General features: G+C 39.7%; 3 protein-coding genes and 1 long non-coding RNA gene across 5 annotated transcripts in view; 1 reads left to right on the top strand and 3 right to left on the bottom strand.

Moving 5' to 3' along the window:
- Positions 1-105: 105 nt before the first annotated feature.
- On the bottom strand, positions 106-5,304 carry nle1 (notchless homolog 1 (Drosophila)). 2 transcript variants are annotated; one of them, XM_008332695.3, is made up of 13 exons: positions 5,174-5,304; positions 4,581-4,730; positions 4,112-4,332; positions 3,951-4,030; positions 3,779-3,855; positions 3,583-3,680; positions 2,582-2,774; positions 2,350-2,485; positions 2,181-2,227; positions 1,898-2,100; positions 1,612-1,771; positions 1,419-1,489; positions 106-1,122 (listed from the first exon to the last, which is right to left on the bottom strand). In XM_008332695.3, exons 2-13 carry the CDS (start codon positions 4,716-4,718, stop codon positions 1,116-1,118), a joined length of 1,431 nt encoding a protein of 476 aa, XP_008330917.1. In that variant the 5' UTR covers positions 4,719-4,730; positions 5,174-5,304; the 3' UTR covers positions 106-1,115. The 2 variants fall into 2 exon arrangements, with proteins under 2 accessions (XP_008330917.1, XP_008330916.1); XM_008332694.3 differs by having other exon boundaries at positions 895-1,122; positions 4,581-4,721; positions 5,174-5,299.
- Positions 5,208-16,182, top strand: LOC103395108 (uncharacterized). Its single transcript, XR_003052834.1, has 2 exons — positions 5,208-5,313; positions 13,070-16,182. It is a non-coding gene; the product is annotated as an uncharacterized LOC103395108 (long non-coding RNA).
- On the bottom strand, positions 6,244-12,347 carry inpp5kb (inositol polyphosphate-5-phosphatase Kb). The gene is made up of 12 exons (XM_025065439.1): positions 10,603-12,347; positions 9,908-10,012; positions 9,698-9,806; positions 9,499-9,615; positions 9,022-9,197; positions 8,675-8,786; positions 8,409-8,518; positions 7,329-7,539; positions 7,110-7,247; positions 6,949-7,032; positions 6,758-6,862; positions 6,244-6,626 (listed from the first exon to the last, which is right to left on the bottom strand). Exons 1-12 carry the CDS (start codon positions 10,821-10,823, stop codon positions 6,558-6,560), a joined length of 1,557 nt encoding a protein of 518 aa, XP_024921207.1. The 5' UTR covers positions 10,824-12,347; the 3' UTR covers positions 6,244-6,557.
- pitpnab (phosphatidylinositol transfer protein, alpha b) overlaps positions 15,600-19,515 on the bottom strand; it is a 10,144-nt gene continuing 6,228 nt past the window's right edge. Inside the window, exons 5-12 of the mRNA XM_008332691.3 lie at positions 19,245-19,252; positions 18,869-18,943; positions 18,606-18,689; positions 18,452-18,529; positions 18,057-18,167; positions 17,710-17,832; positions 17,539-17,621; positions 15,600-17,253 (exon numbers count right to left, since the gene is read on the bottom strand). Coding sequence (XP_008330913.1) covers positions 17,574-17,621; positions 17,710-17,832; positions 18,057-18,167; positions 18,452-18,529; positions 18,606-18,689; positions 18,869-18,943; positions 19,245-19,252 — 527 coding nt within the window. The 3' untranslated portion in view covers positions 15,600-17,253; positions 17,539-17,573. The remainder of the gene's footprint in view (positions 17,254-17,538; positions 17,622-17,709; positions 17,833-18,056; positions 18,168-18,451; positions 18,530-18,605; positions 18,690-18,868; positions 18,944-19,244; positions 19,253-19,515) is intronic.

Below are 19,515 nucleotides of genomic sequence, written 5' to 3'. Positions count from 1 at the left end.
ATTTGTCTGGCAGCACCATCAGAATTTTGATCCTTTCTATTTGCACTACACGGCCTTGCACTCATGTATCGTTGCCAAACTCTAGGAGAGTCCATGATGTCTCTGTTTTTTTTATATCTTTTATTCACGGATGCACACCTCTACAGACCTCTTTATTCCTTTGCTGCTCAGTATGACTAGGTGAACAGCACACGTTAGCCTTATTGATCATGCTCCAATACAAATTGTTCGGATCGTTCAAAAACCTAAGATGCTCAGACCCACTGGATTACTTCCTGTTACATTACAGTTTAACTTTCATGATCAGATTTGCAAAAACATTGAAACTATGCCGTGATTGGTCCAAGTATAAGTCAATAAACATGTTTTAAGCAAAGATAGACATTGTTTATTAGTGATCATGTACTGTATGCACCTCCATGATGTCATCTGTGTACAAGATCATAGTATATGTATAGAATTTTTATCATTAAGTAAAAAGATGTTGATAAAGAATTTATGTTAAAAACCATACAAACAGCCATCCATTCACATATATACACTGTGGTGTCAGGCTGAGCTGATCCTGGAGCTGAGGAGATTAAAGGCTGACAAAGAGGCAGCAGAGCCGGTGTTTGCCAGCATTAACAACACAGAAAATGGTATTAGCAGACACACCGGCTGTTGTCTCAGTCCACCTGTTGACCCAGATGGGACGACTGAAGTCGTTCTTAGAAATAGGTTAAACTTTTTTTTTTGGTTTAGAGACAGTCTTATTGAAATATTTTCCTAGTTTGTTTTCTTGTTTTATCTCTATATAATAATGTCAGCTACAAATCAGACCATGAATAGAATAACTACAAAGATGAGCCGTGACGTTGATACTGACAATTTTGCCAGTCTAGCGCCTGTCTCGTACTGACGTAAATATCTCATCTTTCTGAAATACCTTTAGAGTCGTGACATCGTCATCATGAGCAGAGTGAATTTCCTTGACACAATGTCACTTTTACAGACAGCACATTGAAGCCAAACAAGAGGATTAGGTTCCGTCTCGTCTCCTTTTGCTCCAGCTGTCGGTGATTTTTTTTCTTAACAGAAAAAGACATGTATCCTGGCCTCAGTTGTGGTTATCTTCACCATCTGTGTATGCACAACATCACAACAAGTGTCAGAGTTGGAAAAATTCTAAAAGTACTGTATTCAAAGTAGGGCTGTCAAAAACAATGTCTTGCGACTATCCAACAATATCCTACTACTGACCAGCTGACTGACAACTGTCACGTGTATTATGAGAGACTGTAGCCTCATTAATATTGTTGAGGACAACAGCTTTTAAAATAAACTCTGGATGTGTTCTAGAGGCCACCGTCAAGACGAACAGTAAGGACTAACATTTAGCAAAATACAAACAAAGTGTTCACTGCAGTTTTACGTACATTCTGAGACATTTATCTTTCCCACCACTGGCCACTCTTTGACCATCAGGACTCCAGTCTACGGCATAAACCTGCAGACATGAGAAACGGTCAGAAAAAAAAAATTCACATCGTCTTTTAAGACATGAGAAACGGTCAGAAAAAAAAATTCACATCAAAATTCAGAGCGCCATGACATTTTTCCGTTTGTCACCTCATCGGCGTGGCCTGGTAGGTCCATGTTAAGCTTTCCGGTTTTCATGTCCCAAACTTTCAATGTGCTGTCACTGCTTCCACTGACCAGCAATCTGCTGTCTGCTGACCAGGCCACCTGATACACAGACCCCACGTGGCCACGCAGAGACATCAAGTACCTTCATGTAGGCAGAAAAAACGATTTTACAGCAGAAGGAAAAAAATGTCACAAAGCGCCACCTACTGGACAGATGCATAATTGCATATTATACAGCTTATCAATGACATCTGTAAGGTGTTCTTACTTTCCAGTGCGTCCATCCCAGATCTTGATTGATTTATCAAATGAAGCAGATGCGAGAAGTCTGGTGTCTGGAGAGAAGAGCACTTCATTGACCAGAGCACTGTGGCCAGTCAATCTGGCCAGAGGCTTCTTCTCCTCTGCAGGGTTCCATAGGAACAAAGTGAAATCATCCGAGCCAGACACCAAGCGCTCAGGCGCCGTGCCCTGCAGGAACACAACAGCAGTGAGTAAAGATGTGCATGCAGAGAATTAAACTGAGAACTTTGTGACAGAGAAGAACTTACTCTAACTTTGTTGTATCTCTGCAAAGCTCTCTCCTTCAGCTCATCCACTGGTGGAAGAAAAATATTTGTTATACACATGCAAAGAACAAAAAGTCAGCTGATCATCAGTCTGAGATTCACAAGATAAGTTAAAGTGACATTTGCACCAATAAAGACAGAAACGGCTTACATGATCCAGAGAGGTCCTGTGGGTTTACTGTGGCAGTCGCGGGTTCAAAAGCACCGGTCCGCAGGACATAGTCTGTACTGAGGGCCAGTGTGTTCACCCAGTGAGCATGACCATGCAGCGTTCTGCACTGCACACCCTAATTCCAAAGACATACAATTAAATTAAAAACAATCCAGACTTTGACATTTACCTTCTGTCTAAAAATGTCATTCACAGCCTCACACACACTTACATCTTTTGCTCTCCACACTTTAACTGTTCTGTCCTGAGAAGACGTGTACAGAAGCCCATCCCCTCCCCACTTCACACATGTGACCGACTGTGTGTGTCCGGTCAGAATCTTCTCACAGCGACCCAGCACTGTGTCCCAGATACGAACTGATCCGTCTTTGGAGCTACTGGCCAGGAAGCGACACTCTGGGTTTCTGGAAGCAAAAGGAATGAGTTGATACCGGAAGCTGCAAATCACATTCAAAACCATCTTGTTAAAATTATTAATCAGTAGAAGGTAAAAGTCATAGCAGTTTAATAACCGAGTTCCGAGAAAAAATTAATTACAGATTTATTAATATAGAAGACAAATTTAGATTACTTTCACGTTAAATACAGTCTTGGCAAAATATGATATTAATATCATCGCAATCTAAATGTTTACACATCCTTTGAATTATATTATCTTTATTACTTTTTCATAATCAAGTGTGTCTGCTACTATACAGCTGTTATATTAGGCACCAATGTGTTTGATCCCATCACCACTTTGAGATTAAGAGTACATACACACTCACCTCATCTGTCAGACTGGTGACGTTGCTGACGTGACTCGACGCCACCTGTAGCTTGACTCAGTAATGGCGGGTTCAATAGTCTTGAGTTGCAGCTAAAGCGTAGCTGCATTATCCATTCATACCATCGAGTTACCGAGTGACCCGTTTGTTTGTTTTGATTAGGGGTTGAAGACCGAGGTTGTTTTTTAAATTAAAATATTTTTTATATTTTATTTTATTTTTATTTTTTAGGAAACCTTCCAGCAGAGTAAATGATCTAATAATCCACAACAATGAGCACAAAAACACATAAAACGTCTCAATGGAATCAATTTTTTTGGTTTGAAATTAAACATGTTTAAATCATGCACTTAATTCAACTCGTTCACTTTTTTCTTGAGTTCTCATTTTTAGTTGTAGTTTAGGTTATCACAACAATACAAAAAAAGAGTAGGTTCTGACTCACAGATGAAGAGGTTCCCAGCACAGCCATGTGATCCACTTAGAGTGTCCTGTCAAAGTCTTCCCTATCTGTGCACCCGTCACTGGATCCCAAAGAAAAATCTGTTTAACAAAACAATAGAAAACATCATTCATTATAACTGTAGATATCCATATATATATATATAAAGTTATATATATAAAGTTTGTTTTGGTCTTACTTGACTGTTCTTGCACCCAGACGCCAGCTTCTTGCCATCTGGGGACCAGGCAATGCTGAGAACCCAGTGTGTGTGACCTTGAAATGGAAATAAAAATTGAAGTCGCCTTTGACTCTTAGACTTTTGCAGCTTTACAGCAGATAAGGTCGTGACAAACAAAGAAGAACTTCACCTCTGGCTGTGTGATGAGGCGTCTCAGTTGTCAAATCCCAAAAACGCACTGTGGTATCACCTGACCCACTGGCCAGATATCTACAACATGGATGAATACCATATTTAAGAACATGTTAACTTGTCACAAATGACAAATTGTTCTCCATCAGTGACACTCACTTGCCAGTGGGGCTGAATGCAGTGGAGATGACAGCTTCCGTGTGTCCCTGCAGAGTGCTGGTGCAGCGGGCTACCGCTCTGACCCTAAACACGGCCTGAGGCTGGTAAACAACTGGCAGGACTTGCTCTGTCTCTACAGCAAGAGTTTTAACACAGGAGCCCAGATTGGACACCACCTCAGCCTCTCCACGCACAAAAAATGCCAATGGTACCGGTTCATCCTGTGGGAAGATAAAGACAAAATGATGAAATTCATGTTAATTAATCCTACCATTAATTGCAGAACAAAAGCAACCATTAGCCACACATGCTTTTGACTTTTCGTCTAAATTTTGATTATCAAGTTGACATTCAGTCTGTTTGTTGGTTTTGTGGACACACTGGAGGACAGTGACAAATAGAACGTTTGTATCATTTTAGTACATTGGAATTGTTCAATTATCCAGCAGGTGTGACCTTCACAGCTTACCTTCTGCAGCAGTGCATTACAGACCAGCTGTAGTTTATCTGGAGTAATGTCCAGAGGCACATCAAACGGCGAACCAAGAACTTCGCCTTCCTCATTCTGAAACTGGATGAGAAGTCGCTCCACGTCCTCACTCGCCATCCTCTGTTTGGCGTTAGAAAGTAGAAAGAATGAAATTAAGACAATTACTTCGATTAATGAATGTGCCAATTAATGTGTTATTCATTAGCATTTATGTGCGAAAATGTTAAACATTTACTTACACTACCTAGATTCACCACGAACCATACGTAAAAGCTAAAGCCACAGACTTAAAATAATTAAGCGTTAAATTGAAAAACAAAACTGCACTGTGTAATTATTAAAAAACCATTCGGGCAAATTGACCAACGTTACAGATACTTGATCACTCAAGTCAATGCAGGCTAATTCCACTAGCATTATGCTACCTGTCATATTTCAAACATGATTCCCTTTAGTTACGGCTCCGGAATTTTATAATTTTAGGCTTTCTTTACACCATCGTTTTCAGTGTTATGAGACAGTAGTCTGACAGTATGACAGTAGTACACGCAGTGTTTTAAATAAAGCTTTACCTTCGGTGTAGTAGCAGCGTACTAGAACTCCCCACGTGTATTTACCGGGAGACGTAGGGCTGAAGTTTGTTGACGGACACTCGCAAGGAATTGTGGGAGTGGAGAGCGCAAGTTGATACCGCCGATACTCATCACATCAGGTAGAAACAGTATCCCTGTATTTTTTAAATACAAGTGGCAATTTTTTATCACTAAAATTTTATAAAAACGCAAACGAAGACAACATGGAATAACATTGTCTTTTTTAGTAAAAACAAATATCTTCCGGGAGACAACACGTGTGTATTTACGTTTTAAGTTAAAATAGGAATATATCTTTGCTGAAGCTTAACCTGTGTTTGCTAATATTAACACAAAGTGATTTGAACAATATATGGAATGCAAGTTTTATGATGTTTTTGATATTTTTATTTTAATCCTAGTATCCTGGTGGTCATTTTCATCGTAACTCTTGTATAAGGTAAATATTTCGAACTTAGATCTGGTACGTGAAGGCAACACAGCTTTTTTTCCAGCTTCAGAAACAGGAAGTCACTGTTTCGCATGCGCGGAACAAACCTGGTTTCCGGTGCAGACGCGCTGCTTATAAACTATTTGTTGTTTTATTTATTAGTTGTTTTTACCTCTTCTTTTTAACTGTTTTTTTTTCTGTTTTTCTTCTTGTATATATTTTCAATGGTACCAACTCTTTTTTTAATATAATAACTTTTCTTCTCTGTAACAAATACTAATAACATTTCACATCAATGAACTTAATATATTAATCTTATTATTTTTATTATTACCATTACAAATATCCAACGCTGCATTTAATAATTTATTTTATGAGGTCTTTTTCAATAATTTGTTTGATAAACAGTAAGGTCGTTTACTCTGGAAAAAATGATGTTAAGAAAGATAATTAATAATTATCATTAATATACTCAGAAATTTCTCGAAAAATGATGTTAAGAAAGATAATTAATTATTTTTTTAATAAAAACGACATATACTCAGAAATTTCACCTACAGTCCATTTTATTTCATATCAAGAATACCATGTTTACGTTTACTGTATGTTTAATCTTATATGATTACCACTTCGCTTTGATTACTACAATTGATGTAATATCAGGACCTTCTGCAATATTTATAAAAGCAAAAATTTTAAATCACATACTTTACAGTAATAGAATAGTTGGATATTTTATTTATAACAGGTATAAGGCTTAAGACTTACAGCAATTAGTTGGAAAAAAACAAATCACATTTTTCAGGTTATGTGTCACAAAATTTAGCTTATTGAGCAGGTGAAGATGTATATTTAATCGCAAAATTAGACCGGACTCAGTGTTGTTTAACTCTTCCACAAAGACAAATGCGATGTGGCACTGCAGGAAATGTCTTATTTGTTCAGGCCATTAATTGTCTCTGGAATAAGACCTTCCATAACAGCACGCTTCGATTCCAAGATCTGCAAGAAAAAACAAAGTAGAAAAAAAAACAAAACAATTTCTACAAAATATCAAATGTACTTTTATACTTTATTAGGCATGCTTAAAATCAGATAAAGTACTTCTAATCTAAGAATCAACAGTTACTCACCTGGAAGTTAGCACTAAGTCCTATAATGCTTTGCATGTTTGTACTAAAGTAACCCAAAACATACTGTCCACTTATCAGCGGGATCTCATCCTTATCCACAGATATCTGCAATCAAAAAAATAAAAAAAAACCCTGCCTTTAATTCCCTTTACTGTGTTATCTTGCAAAATACAGCAAAATTATGAAATTACCTCAATGACTTCATTGGTCTCTGGGAGTTCCTTCTCCCTCACCCATACAAATGTTTCATAATCAGAAGCATTTTTAAATCCCACCTGCAGGAAAGCAGCCACATGATGACTTCTCATTTATTACACCTTTGATTGTGAACCTGTACGTGCCTGTCTTGTACCTTGTACAAGCCAATCCAGTCCCATGTGGAGGACATGAAGTCCTCCTGCACCGTGTAGTTGAGAAGGGCATCCTGGTCAGCGCTCCACACACCAATGGGTGAGATGTGCACCAAAGGTGTGTCAAAGTATTTCCTCAGCTGGGGGACACAAGTTTGAGCTTTGGCCAAAAATAAACATGAAGAGCTAACGGTTAGGGAGAAATACCTGAAAGGCCTTACCTCCAGAGTAAATGTCGCAGTGACAGGTTTGTGGTCACTGACACCATAGCTCATGTCGCTGTTGTACTTATCCTGGGTGATCACTAGTGGATACTCATCTTGTTCATCATCAGTACAAACAGATGTTTTCTCATCATCCTCTGATGACAGGGTTTTGGGTTTGATGCGCCACAGGATGCGATCTGTCCAAGCTGGTTTCCTCTTCTTGCCACTGTTAAATGCAAAGTGTTGACATCACAGGCATACAGTGCATCACATGTCATGATCTAATTCACCATGTCTCTACAGAACACAAGAAGTTGAAATGTACTGTAAGTCAAAGTACACATACCAAAACCAACATAAACAACAGAAATGTCAGGAATACATAACAGCCTCTGGCTTAAACAGTCACACAACAGGCAACAAATACATCTTGCAGGTGCTAGTGGTGTGTTGGGTTGATGATGAAGGTGTTCCAGGCTGAAATGTATTTTGATTGCTAGTTTTACTATATAGCCCCGTGTCTCCAGTTAATTGAGTTGTTATACGATGTATGATCAATGAAGAAAGGGCGTTTCTATGGAGACACCCACCTTGGTGGGTTTAACTCCCTGTACCAGGCCCCCAACCAGACAGAGAGCAGCCCCCAGGTGAGGGAGGTGAGGAGGAAGAAGAGGGTTGTGCTACAGCGCTGCAGGGGTCGGGGTCTGTACATGGTTAGAGGCAGCGCCACAGCACTCTTTCTGAGAGAGACACATACATGGTGCTGGTGTCAGGAGAGTGCAGGGAGACCAGAGAGAAAACTGTGGCCATTTAAATCCATGGTCGCTTTGGTTTTCTGCTATGACTGGGGTGGGGTTGTATTTTTAAGCAATGAAGACAAAGGACAAAAAAGCAACAGAAAGTGCTGTGATGAGGCTACAGAGGGTGGTGGGACATGCAACACAATAAAGGAGACTCTTACTTAAATCCAAACCATGTCTTAGGAGAGCTGTATAGAATTAAAATATACAATAAAGCTTAGTTGAAGTATGAGTCCATGTTTCAAGTACCAGAGTTGTCCACACTGGTACTGAATATGTTTGAACTAAACAATACCTGGTGTCATAGGTGTCAGAGTTTCGGTCAAACTTGTAGGTGGGTTTAAAGTTCAACGGCCCTTCCTCAAATTCTTGCAGGAATGGTTCGTTCTTCTTCATCATGGTTAGCTAAAATATGATACAGTGGCGTGTATGAGTAGTAGCCCCGCGAGGAGGTTTTAAATAGAAAATAGGCAAAAATGTAGCCAAACCCATGACTATGCAGTGTGTCAATCACTGCAATTTACACAATAAACAGATGTGTCATCATTTACGGTCTCTCACCTGGTCTTTGGTCCACAGCAAATTGAGCCGTCCACTGTTGATAGATGAGCGAAGGAAGTGCAGGCCATGGTCAGCAATGCGAAAGTTCAGGTCACCAAAGCAGAACACGGCTCTGATTTTTGGGAGAGGAGAGACTTTTAGCAAAACTTGGATCTCCGTGAGCGCAACAGTTTGACCCACATTAAAATACTTCTCAGCTCATGACAGCATACAAACAAGATCATTTATACCTGTAAAAATGATAGCCAAACTACCAGCAGCATGTGTACCATGGGAACCACTGCTGTTGATAGTTGTGCAAATGAGTCAAGTGCTAATGTTAGCATGTTTGTGTGTGGGGTACTTACTTGTGGTCAAGCACATGTGCAGTATCAGCATTGTCAAATTCCTGTGTCTCCAGTATGTGCTCAAACTCATCGACACGCTGCAGGGCGTAGTTCATGTGAGCTGCTAGGTGGCAGTTGAGGAAGCACACCGTGTGGCCGTAGAAGGTAAAACGTACAGACACTCCTCCTTTGTTACCCTAACACAGGTGAAGAGGGAACAAGCAGTAGTATTTGCTGTAGAACATGTAGTATTTTTCGTTATTGTTTCACTTGGATTCCTTGGTAAATTTTCTGTCTCAGTGCATCAATTACTCCACTCACTGTTCTTTCTTTGTAATTGTATTCAACCAAAGCTGTTGATGTCCTACTAATCAAACACAATGGGCCTTTCATAACCTCTTCAGTTACTGCAGCAACTGATGCTGGCTGGATTCCTGGGTTACAGGCTTTAACTATGTTGTCGTCGGCTGACCAGTAATTTCACTGAGAGTTTCCTACCCAGTAGCCAAAGATCCCAGTGCGGGTGTAGGTGGTCTGGATGTGTCTGATATAGGGCAGATGATGCTGTTTGGCAAAAACAAGCAGCAGCAAACCCTGCATCCTCATTGATGTGACCTAAAAACAGAGCAATAGACAGTGAGCAGCAGCATTCCCTCCTGTTTCCAGTCTGTTCTTCTGCCTCTGTCACGTGTCTCACCTTGATGAATCCTCTCGGTGCCAGTGTATCCATGAACGTGTGACTCCAGGAGTCCTCCACCAACAAGTCTGAGATAAATCTGATGGGTGTGGAATTCACTTCCTGCAGACTGACAAGCAACAGCACCGATTAAGACACTGATAAAGTCAGGTCTCCAACCACTGATCACTATAGAAATTAAATTCCACGTCTTTGGTTTTGGTGGCTCACCCAATAACAAAGAGATCTGTGGGTGGCTGCACATCAAGTTGCAGCAAAGAAGTCACATCTTCAGGAGGTTCGGCTGTGGCCACATTCCAGGTCACCATGTGCAGCCTGTAGATGGTTTATGACTTAGTATGACTTAGCATGACATGGTATGAATCATAGTTCTAAGACATTAAAACGCTTTTGCTTTTTAGTGGCATGTAACTATATTTGTATGTATATATGTATGGTTATATATCTGGCCTGCAACCTGTGGCAACTGACGCACATCTGGCTCTTTAGCCTTAGCATTGGCTCCCTGCAAGATGATATTAAATAAAAATATATCATCTTGCGTTATAATATAAATATAAAAAAATAGAATAAAACAACGTAATATCACTGTCTTCTTAAAGAGAAGGTCACATCTGTAATTTTAACCTCAGGTCACTGTGACTGTGACATATTGAGTGCTGTATGCCAGTGTGTTGAAATGGATGATTGCCTGTAGTTCGAACATAAACAAATTGTCAACACTGCAGGGTTTGTGGCTCTGGGTCAATATTTTTGGTGGTAAAATCATTCAAAATCAGTGTTTTAAGTTTACAGACCCTGGTCTGGTAGCAAATGACATAAACAATAGAAAATAAACAGGTGAATAAACTAAATGTATGTTGTCAATGTCAGTGAAAGTCTCTTCCAGTCAAACGTGTGTCAACCTGAATGAATCTGTGGGCATCAAGCATCCGCAGAGCTGAAAAGCATCATCCAGGGAGCGAGACACTTCCTCGCTGGCTTCATCCTCTGAACTCATGTCCTCTATGCGGCTCAGCAGTTGGAACAAACGCTGTCGAAGCTGCATCTTGGACTTGGAGCCCTGTGATGTTGTGCTGCTCAGACTGTCTGAGCGCCTACGAGGACTTCCTATCAAGGAGTCCATGATAGGCTTTAAAAAAATAGTTCCTCTTCCTGCCAAAACTCTTTGTGCAGGTCTGACGAGATGAACGTATAAAAATTATTTATATGCGGAAAAAAGAGGAGAAACCTGCTGACAGGATACCGTTTGGTTTGATCGCTCCTCAGGACTCTCCTGTCTCTTCTGCAGGCATGGCTCACCTTCACTCTACTCAGACCATTTGAAAGATGAAAATGTTTCTTTCTTTTTTGGTCCCTCAGATTTTTTCTCTTGTTGACTTGTCCACACTGACCACGATGCGAAGCTCTGGGTCCAGAGTAATCTCTGTTGATGTTGTCTCCTCTCTGGCCGAGTCCTGAGTGTCCTTGCAGCGATGAAGTACAGCACGGCAGCAGACTTGGGAATGTGGGCAATTCCTGTTTGGACTATAATCGCTGGCATGTGAAAGTTTGTCTTTGAGGCTTTGAGGGCTTTAGAGGCCGATCTTCCATCTTTGTGAGTGATGTTGAAATAGTTGAGCAACCGTTGGGACCTCTAAGAGGTTTACTGAAACCGTGTTTTTTTCCATCAGCTGAGTGCACTTAATGAGTGGATTCGATGGGGGGTAGTGTTGTGGGACAATCAGCGCACAATAGCATTAGTTATATGGTTGGCCTGGATCCAGCCTTTCCTTATTTAGATGAAATGTGGTCCAACCAACAGGGTTAACACAGAAGTGGTGGGTGTAACATAGATATTTCTATACCCACTTATAAAAGTACACATTTTAAAAATATGAAGAAAAATCTGTCTCTATTCCTCCCCTGTAAATATTCAGCCAAATACTTGGAATTATATTAGTCTAATGAAAAAAAATCTAAAAAATATATGGGAAAGAAATCTGTGGCCTCATTTCTCTCCATCACTCGTGGTAACAGTGTCACATGAAGAGAATTAAGCATTCTTTAACAAAGTGTTAAGTGGATAAAAGTCAGAGGTCTGAGCAGTGGGAAATAATGAATGGCACATTGTTTTGTCTCCCGGTCAATGACAGGCATGAAAAAGGTTCAAATGAATATGAACCTTCCAATAAAAGAGATTTTTTAAGGGCTTGAAATTTGTTGCTACTGTGTGCCTGAACTTTTATGTAACCGTGAATTTCATCACAAGCTGCTTGAAATAAAAAAAAGAAAAGAAAATGAACAATAATCTTACCTGCACTTTGTGCCACCACTCTTCAGCTTCCCAGCGCTCATTTTCTCCCCTGTGAACACAGAATTTCACTGAAAACAACTTGAACATTCAGGCAGTGGGTGACACAGAGAAAGGGCTTAATTAAGCCAGAGGGCCTGAAAAAAAAATTAAATCAGACTGTAATAATGTCAGTCTAATTAATTGCTCATTAAAGTTCTCTCTCTTTTTTCCCTTTATCGTTCTCTTCTTCCCAGTGTAGAATGGTAAAAATGCTCTGCTAACAGCACTGCTAGCGTTTTCTCGCTTTTTAACTCCCTTTTTCACTCTATATCTCCTCACCCCTCTCTACATTTCAAAGCCTTTGAAGGTGCTGAAAGTTTTTGTCTCGTAAATGTACTGCATGTTTCATACTCATAATTTTATATGTTTAATCTTGTATTTCTTTATTCTAAATTTGGCACAGATTCTTTGTCGTAAATTGGTGAAAACGCTGCATAAATATGCATTATAACAAGAAATCAGTGACATTAAACAATACAAAAATTGAATCAAATGATTTCTAGCCACTTGGGGGCAGCCTTACAAAATACAACTATGTGGAGGCCACTCAAACACCCAGTGTTAAAGATATAACTTGATGTTCTTGAACGATAGCAAAGCTTTGTCAGACTCAAATGAACGTCAGAATGTAAGAAGTGAGGGCTAAACGCATACCTTCATTGAAATCGGCTCAATAACTTTAAACTAAAGTTTAATTAGCTCTAGTTTATGGTTAGCTCAAACATATTACATATTTCAGAGCGGGTAAAATACCTAAAGTTGAGACTGATTCCTAAATTAGGCTAACTTAGTGTAAGCTTAGCTCTAACTGATGTTTTTGACTTCTTTGAGCATTTCTTTTTTCTAATTGACTTAAACATATATGTAAATAGACAACAGTTCAATACCTTGATCTTTATGTTTCTCCTGTGGTGTTTGGTAAAATCCACAGACTCCGTGCGCACAGATGACAAACCTCTCTGGAGGGGAGTCCAGAGTCTGGGTCTGTTTTCCTACGATGGTTCCCGTTGTTTGACGTTTGGTTTTCTTGTTTTCAGCTGTTCCTCTTCTGGATACAGGGTCCCACACACAACCTGCTCGAGACTTAAAGCGGAACATCGGATCAAGCTATTATCCCAGGTTGGCCAACAACCCAGCGAGAAAGGTATTACGGTATCTTATTCATGAATGAACATGTCTGTTTAGTAAATGTCACCGTGACGCATGGATTTTATTTTATACTTTAAGCTCTACTCGTATGTTCCTGTGTAATCCTTCAGTTTTGTAATAGTATGGAATGTGGACGTGTATTACTGCGCACCACTGTAGTACACCACACAAATATCAACAGAGATTGAAAGTGTTGTAAATGTGCACTGTCAGATGGGTTATTAGTTTTTAGTGAAGAAAATCCAATGGTGATGGCAATTAGTTATATCTATGGTTATTTTAAAAAATGAATAGGTTCTCAACTCCTTTACTTCTCTGAGAAGACTAATTACAAATAGTTGATTTCAAAAGAAACGTTTTGAAACATGATTGTAAAATGATTTGAAAGAGACTCTAGATTTAATGATGGAAACATCTGTGGCTTTGGAGTTACATACATAATACATACATTAGCTGAAGCATTTACAATTAGCATATGTAGCACCACCTGCAGGGGAATTAAGGGGTTGCATACTGCATCTTGTATTTTTGTTCATTACATATTTGTTCCAATAGTTTCCTAATGCTTTTTTGAAAACGTTCATTTTCATTTCCTTACACTTTGTGTTCTTATTATGTCACTGTTGTACTTGCAGTGACAGCAGAGCAGTGATGCATACAGAAGAAAAAAAACACTCTAAAGATGATGTACAGTTAGTCTGCATTTTTTAATTAATTTCTTACATCTCCAATGTACAGTAATGTTATTGGAAGATAAGATGACAAAAAGGCACAAATTCACAATAAATTAAGGAATAACGGGAGACAGGGCAACAGGGGTGAGAGAGTTAGAGGCAGAGACAAAGAGAGAGAGAGAAAGAGAGAGAGAGTATGTAGGAGTTGAAAAACAGTTTTGAACAGTGGAGACAGCTGCTTTCATTCTCTGGTTATGAATGGATGAATCCAACGACGGTTATCCGTGAGATTGTCTCTGTTAAACCACGTTCTCTCAGATTCTGATAATGCTGCAATGCAATACATTTGATTTGTTCTTAAAATGCCTCTGAATGGGATTTCTTCAGTCACCAGCAGAGGGCAAAATCTGGCATAATTTGATCTGCTGATCAGAGTGGATCAATGAACCGATCCAAGCTGCCTTTGTAGAGTGTGTTCCTTTTCAACAATGGAGGCGAGAGTAGTTCAGAGACTGACCACAGAGATACAACAACATTTCAAACAAAAATATATATCTATACACTTTCCCGGTTACAGGACGTGGTCCCTGTGAGGAAAGAATGAGATGAAGAGGAGGAAATGAACAGGGTTTCTTTCTCTTTTTTTTATATTTTCCTGTCAGTAAATTCCAGATCTCAAATGTTTTGCTGGGATCATCCCAAAAAGCGTATGTAGTATGGGGTACGTTATGATGTCTATAGCTGACAAACCTCTTCAGATGTGTTATCATCACTACAACTATCACTCTACACGCCCTCACACCTCAGGGTGAGGTGCCATTTGGTCACTGTGGTCTTTGTTATCCTGAAAATTCTCCAAAGGAATGGGGTGATTTAAGTGCCAAGGGGTTGTGTTTTAGGTTTGGCAGGACAGGTCTGGTCTATATATATATATATATTTATATTTCTATCTTTATTTATGTGTTCATCTACAGTAATTTATTTGCTATTTACAAAGTCAGTACATTACAGTACATCCACAAATCTCCATGATTCGGTTGGTAGCCCCGTCACTGAGTATAGACAGACAAAGGACACAGAGAAAGATGAAACCATCTGTGGCCAGTGTTGTTACTTTAAAGAGGCTACGATATGGACGAAACCATGATGAGGTGTCAGAACATGGCAAAAAAAAAATCATCAACAACAACAACAAACAAACAAACAAAAACGGTCTGCGCCACCAACAGTCTACAAGTCTAAACTGTTCTGATTATATAATCACCAACCAAGCCTGGCAACATTTTCAAAAGTAACTTTAAGGTATTATATTCTGTAATTTAAAAAATAAACCAAACACAACTTCACATAAGATCAGTCTCTTTCAGATCTTCATGGATGCTGCCCTTTGTCTTCATTTTCTAGATTTCCTTTGATTTTAGAAGATTCCCTAATGTTTCTCTAAAACAAAATAACAGTATAATAGAAATCCAGTAGGTGGCAGTAATGTGACAAAGAATGTAGGAATGCCATTCAGACCCAAAGAAGCCAAACTAAGATTGGTTGGCAGGATTATCTTATTACCGCATTTTTTTGCAATTCTTTGTTGTAGTTACTGTACATAATGATGGAAACACTTGTTCCAGTACCGGTTTTTGCAGCACCCCCTGCAGGGGGGAATGTTTGAAAAGAGGAATCTAGAATTTTACATCTCTGCTTAATCTAGGCAACTACTGATGAACATACAGCTTCGTTGTGTGTAAACTTTGTCACAGGAATTGATAAATATTTATTTGATTCGACTCTTGATCAATGCATTTTACACACGCGATGTAAAGAATCAAACTTTTAAGTGTGCTTCCTTTTAGCTCTATACTAGCTTTTTATTCCACACCACTCCGTGACCTCTTTAAGTTCCCACACTGTTAACAATGAGTGCCGAATATGAAATGTGAAGAATGGGTGAAAAGGAAAATAGAAATGCCAAACAGACATCAGTGAGAAGTAGGAAGGCTGAGCCTCGCGACTACATCCCCCTCCAACTCCAGCATTAGTCTTCAGAAACACACCATTGTACCTCACTCACGTACACCCATGCATATACCACAACACCACACTATCACAAACAACAGACTCCAGGTTCCAGCAGGAGAAAAAACCCCCACTGCAACTAAAGACGGACACAATCAAATCAACACCTGGTAAATACAATGACCCAAAACTCACTCACTTTCTGAGTGAACGGCAGCACAAAACGTAGATCTGTGGCGATAAAAACAGAGAATCATGTCTGATGGTAGTTATTGCTTGTACTGGATAAAACCTTTTTATCCACGGCAGAAATGATGGGATGAGTGACAGGGAGAAAGATGTGTTTAATTTTAGGGGTTGGAAAAGTAAACAAGGAAGAAAACTGCCAGGTGTCAGACCTAAATAAACAAGGGACCGTCCTACAGTAAGATGTATGAATGTTCTATGTCATCATATTTGTAGGCTATAGCTAATTTCCCTCAACTCTGTGTGTGTGCGTGTGTGTGTGTGCTTCATTGAGATAATATTCTGACAGTTACTGTATTTTAACATATTGGATCCTGGAAAACAAGAAAAAAAACCAAAGCATAGAAGGTTCAGCAAAATACACACACACACACACACACACAAACCATGACGTCAGCGACAAATAAGGGGCGAATAAAACTGTGAGAGAAGGAGTCAGATTTTACATCACACATCGGCAGGAGCTCACAGGGCATTTTCAAATTTCGCAAATGGATTTTAACAACAAAACTTATACATGACAAATCCAGAACAATGATGAAGAGAAAAAAAAACAAGTCACAGAATCAAACGCAACACCAAGTAGAATGCTGGGAATGTTCTCACTCATCCAGGCCAGGAAGTCCTCGGGAGAATTAGTCTAAGACAGAACTACCTTTCTTGTAGTTCTAGATCTACCCCCCCCCCCCCCGATCACAACTAAATCACAGACATTCTGAAGAAAATAAAATTTAAAAACCCTGCTTATCTATTTATTTATTTATATATATATTTATAGTTGTGGTACAATGCTTCTGCTCCCCAGTATATACATGTTGGGATATCTTGAATTGACAAACAAATAATGTCACTCTGCTCTGCAGTTAAGAACAGAGTGGACTGACTACTGTGTTGCTAGTGGAGGCCTCAGAGCAGTTACTACAGGTAGATGGTGACACCCATGGGAAAACCAATAAGGGCAAATGGAATTGAAGGGAGCTGGAATGGAATGAAGGTTGGCTCAAAAAACTAGGTATTTGTTGGACCCAGGTCCCCAAAAAACCAGGCTGTTGTCTGATCCAGACCAGAGTTAGCATCAGCTGGTCAGGTGCCGCATCAGGGGGAACAGAAGGAAGATGTGAACCTGCTGGTGTCTGGTTACTCTGGTATAAAAAAGACAGAAAGATGAGAGCGGTCAGCTACTGTCATATGTACTTCAGTTTTCAACAGGAGAAATGTTACAGCAGCTAACAATTAGCTAAAATATTGAACTATTTTAATCCCCTGGCCAATCTTACACATCTTACATCTTACACTTGGTGTCACACAAAATTATGTTTAAACATTTTCACAGACAAAAACACTATGAATGAATCAGTTGTACAACAACAAAAGTTATGCTAGTGCTCCACCTAGCTGTCAGGTCACAACAGAGATGATCATCCCACCTGATGAGCAGCAGCATTCACGGTCTGATACAGCCTCAGTCTTCTAAAGCCACCATTCCTTTCACAGGGTCCTTCACTCTCATCTGACAAACAGACAAATCATATTTGCAGAAATGCCACGACGACAATCTTTGATGTCTTTGATGACCTTTGGGGATCTGACCCCATTACCTCATCCAGCTCTTTGCGCGTCTCGTCCTCCATGCGACGAATATCATCCATGTTCAACTCAATCCACTTGTCGATCCAGCAGAACAACTGACGGTGGAAGTTAGTGAACAAACGCTTCTCTTGCTGAGGATGAAAAGGAACAAATGCAAAACAATTAAGAAAGGAGATCAAACTGAGTTATAAACACAACACAGCTTGAAGTACTCAATACAATGTTAATCCAAGCAAACAAACTACGGCAGTGTAGTCCAGGCTAAACATGTGACAGGATGAGGTCAGCACAAACATTTCCTGCAGGACAAATACACCACACCATAGGAAACATCCTCCTCCACCTGGAAACAAACCTTTTGAATGAAGTTTTCCACTTTGTTTTGCAGCCCCCACCACTTGAATTTGACAGTGACCAGTTTGTAGGCACACATGTGTGGGCAGTCTTTCTTGTTAGGAAGCTCCTTCTGCAAGTGCACGTTGACACACACATTGATATGTAAACAAAAGTTATATATATATGAGTAAGAGTAAATAGGTATAAGTAAAATCCTGGCAGAACACGAAGAATACTGAACTGTATTATTTTATTCCGCCCACATGGACTCACATATAAAAAGCTGTCTGGTCTGTGTTTTTGTTCTTGCATTTACTAATGAATAATTAATACATCTGTACTATATGGGTATAAAAAGTACTGAAGTATTAATATCCACCCTCGTATTAAGAGATCTGTTTTGCAGTACTGCACCTTCCAGTCTGGTCCTAAAGGACCTCGGCCTGTCTTCACTGACTTGAACCTGCACGGGTCTTCTTCTGGCTTATAGTCCTGTGCAGATGATGATAATGGATTATAGTGTTTCTGTTCATGGACTTTAACATTTTTTTCTCAGAAGGAACTTCACCTTGGGCTCCACTTGGTGTCTGTCTGCTATATCAATATAAACAACATCCACCTTTTTCCAAGTTTCTGCGTCCAGACCATGAACCTGGAGCAGAAGCACAGAGCACAGCTTTAGTAGATACAACCAAGTGTCTGAGGGCAGATTAAAGGTCAACAAAGCCAGTGCTGACTGACTATTAGTAAGTTTTACTGGTATTTATGCAATATACAAGTGTAAGGGTAACCTGAGGTATGTTAATTGGATTTAATTAGTGTCATAATTACATTTTCGAGGTGTCCCAAGTCAGGTTTGTGCCATGTCTCAATCTTGATCAGGAAGTTGTCTTTCATATACTCATTCTGCAGAGAAAAGAAGAGCAAAGCTGTAAATAAGTTGTGAAAACATTAAACATATACTGCATGGTCAAGTACTGTATGTTTGCCATCATTCAAACACAGACAGATACACTCGTGTACACATGCACAAAGGACTGGTGTCTGACTCTCCCTGCTGCTGCTGCTGCATCATAAAATGGATCAAATTTCTGTCTCAACTTTCAAGTTCATCTGCCGCCTCAGTGTGAATCGAAGTGTGGCGTATGGTTGTGAGTCAGTAAACATGATGATATACAGTATGTGTGCAACAACATGACATACTCACAGTGATAACTGCAGGGTCACAGCAGCGATTATCATGGGAGAAAAGAGAGAGAAAGAGAGTTTAAAAAAAGTTACAATTGAGGAGTTTGATTACAGTTACGTTGGTGGACTTTATTTCTTAAAGGAGAAGGTAAAACAACTTTAAGGTTTTGTGTGTTCTGGTATAACAGATGGCTGGAGGAAGCTGGTTCTGTGTATGTATGCGTGTGTGTGACGGGGGGGGGGGGGGGGTAAAGGGGGGGGGTCCTCACGTAGAGCGCAAGGGGGTGGCG

This window comes from Cynoglossus semilaevis, chromosome 19, assembly GCF_000523025.1.
Source record: "Cynoglossus semilaevis isolate Cse_v1.0 chromosome 19, Cse_v1.0, whole genome shotgun sequence".
Classification (NCBI taxonomy): domain Eukaryota; kingdom Metazoa; phylum Chordata; class Actinopteri; order Pleuronectiformes; family Cynoglossidae; genus Cynoglossus; species Cynoglossus semilaevis.
This window is presented reverse-complemented; position numbering and strand designations above follow the sequence as displayed.

Coding starts and splice junctions, on each gene's coding strand:
- nle1 (XM_008332695.3), bottom strand. CDS start 4,718: ATGGCGAGTGAGGACGTGGAGCGACTTCTCATCCAGTTTCAGAATGAG. Junction 3,856..3,950: donor GCCTCATCACACAGCCAGAG/GTGAAGTTCTTC, acceptor TTCCATTTCAAG/GTCACACACACTGGGTTCTC. Junction 3,681..3,778: donor CTGGGTGCAAGAACAGTCAA/GTAAGACCAAAA, acceptor TTTGTTAAACAG/ATTTTTCTTTGGGATCCAGT.
- inpp5kb (XM_025065439.1), bottom strand. CDS start 10,823: ATGGACTCCTTGATAGGAAGTCCTCGTAGGCGCTCAGACAGTCTGAGC. Junction 10,013..10,602: donor ATGCCCACAGATTCATTCAG/GTTGACACACGT, acceptor AACCATCTACAG/GCTGCACATGGTGACCTGGA. Junction 6,863..6,948: donor AGACCAATGAAGTCATTGAG/GTAATTTCATAA, acceptor TTTTGATTGCAG/ATATCTGTGGATAAGGATGA.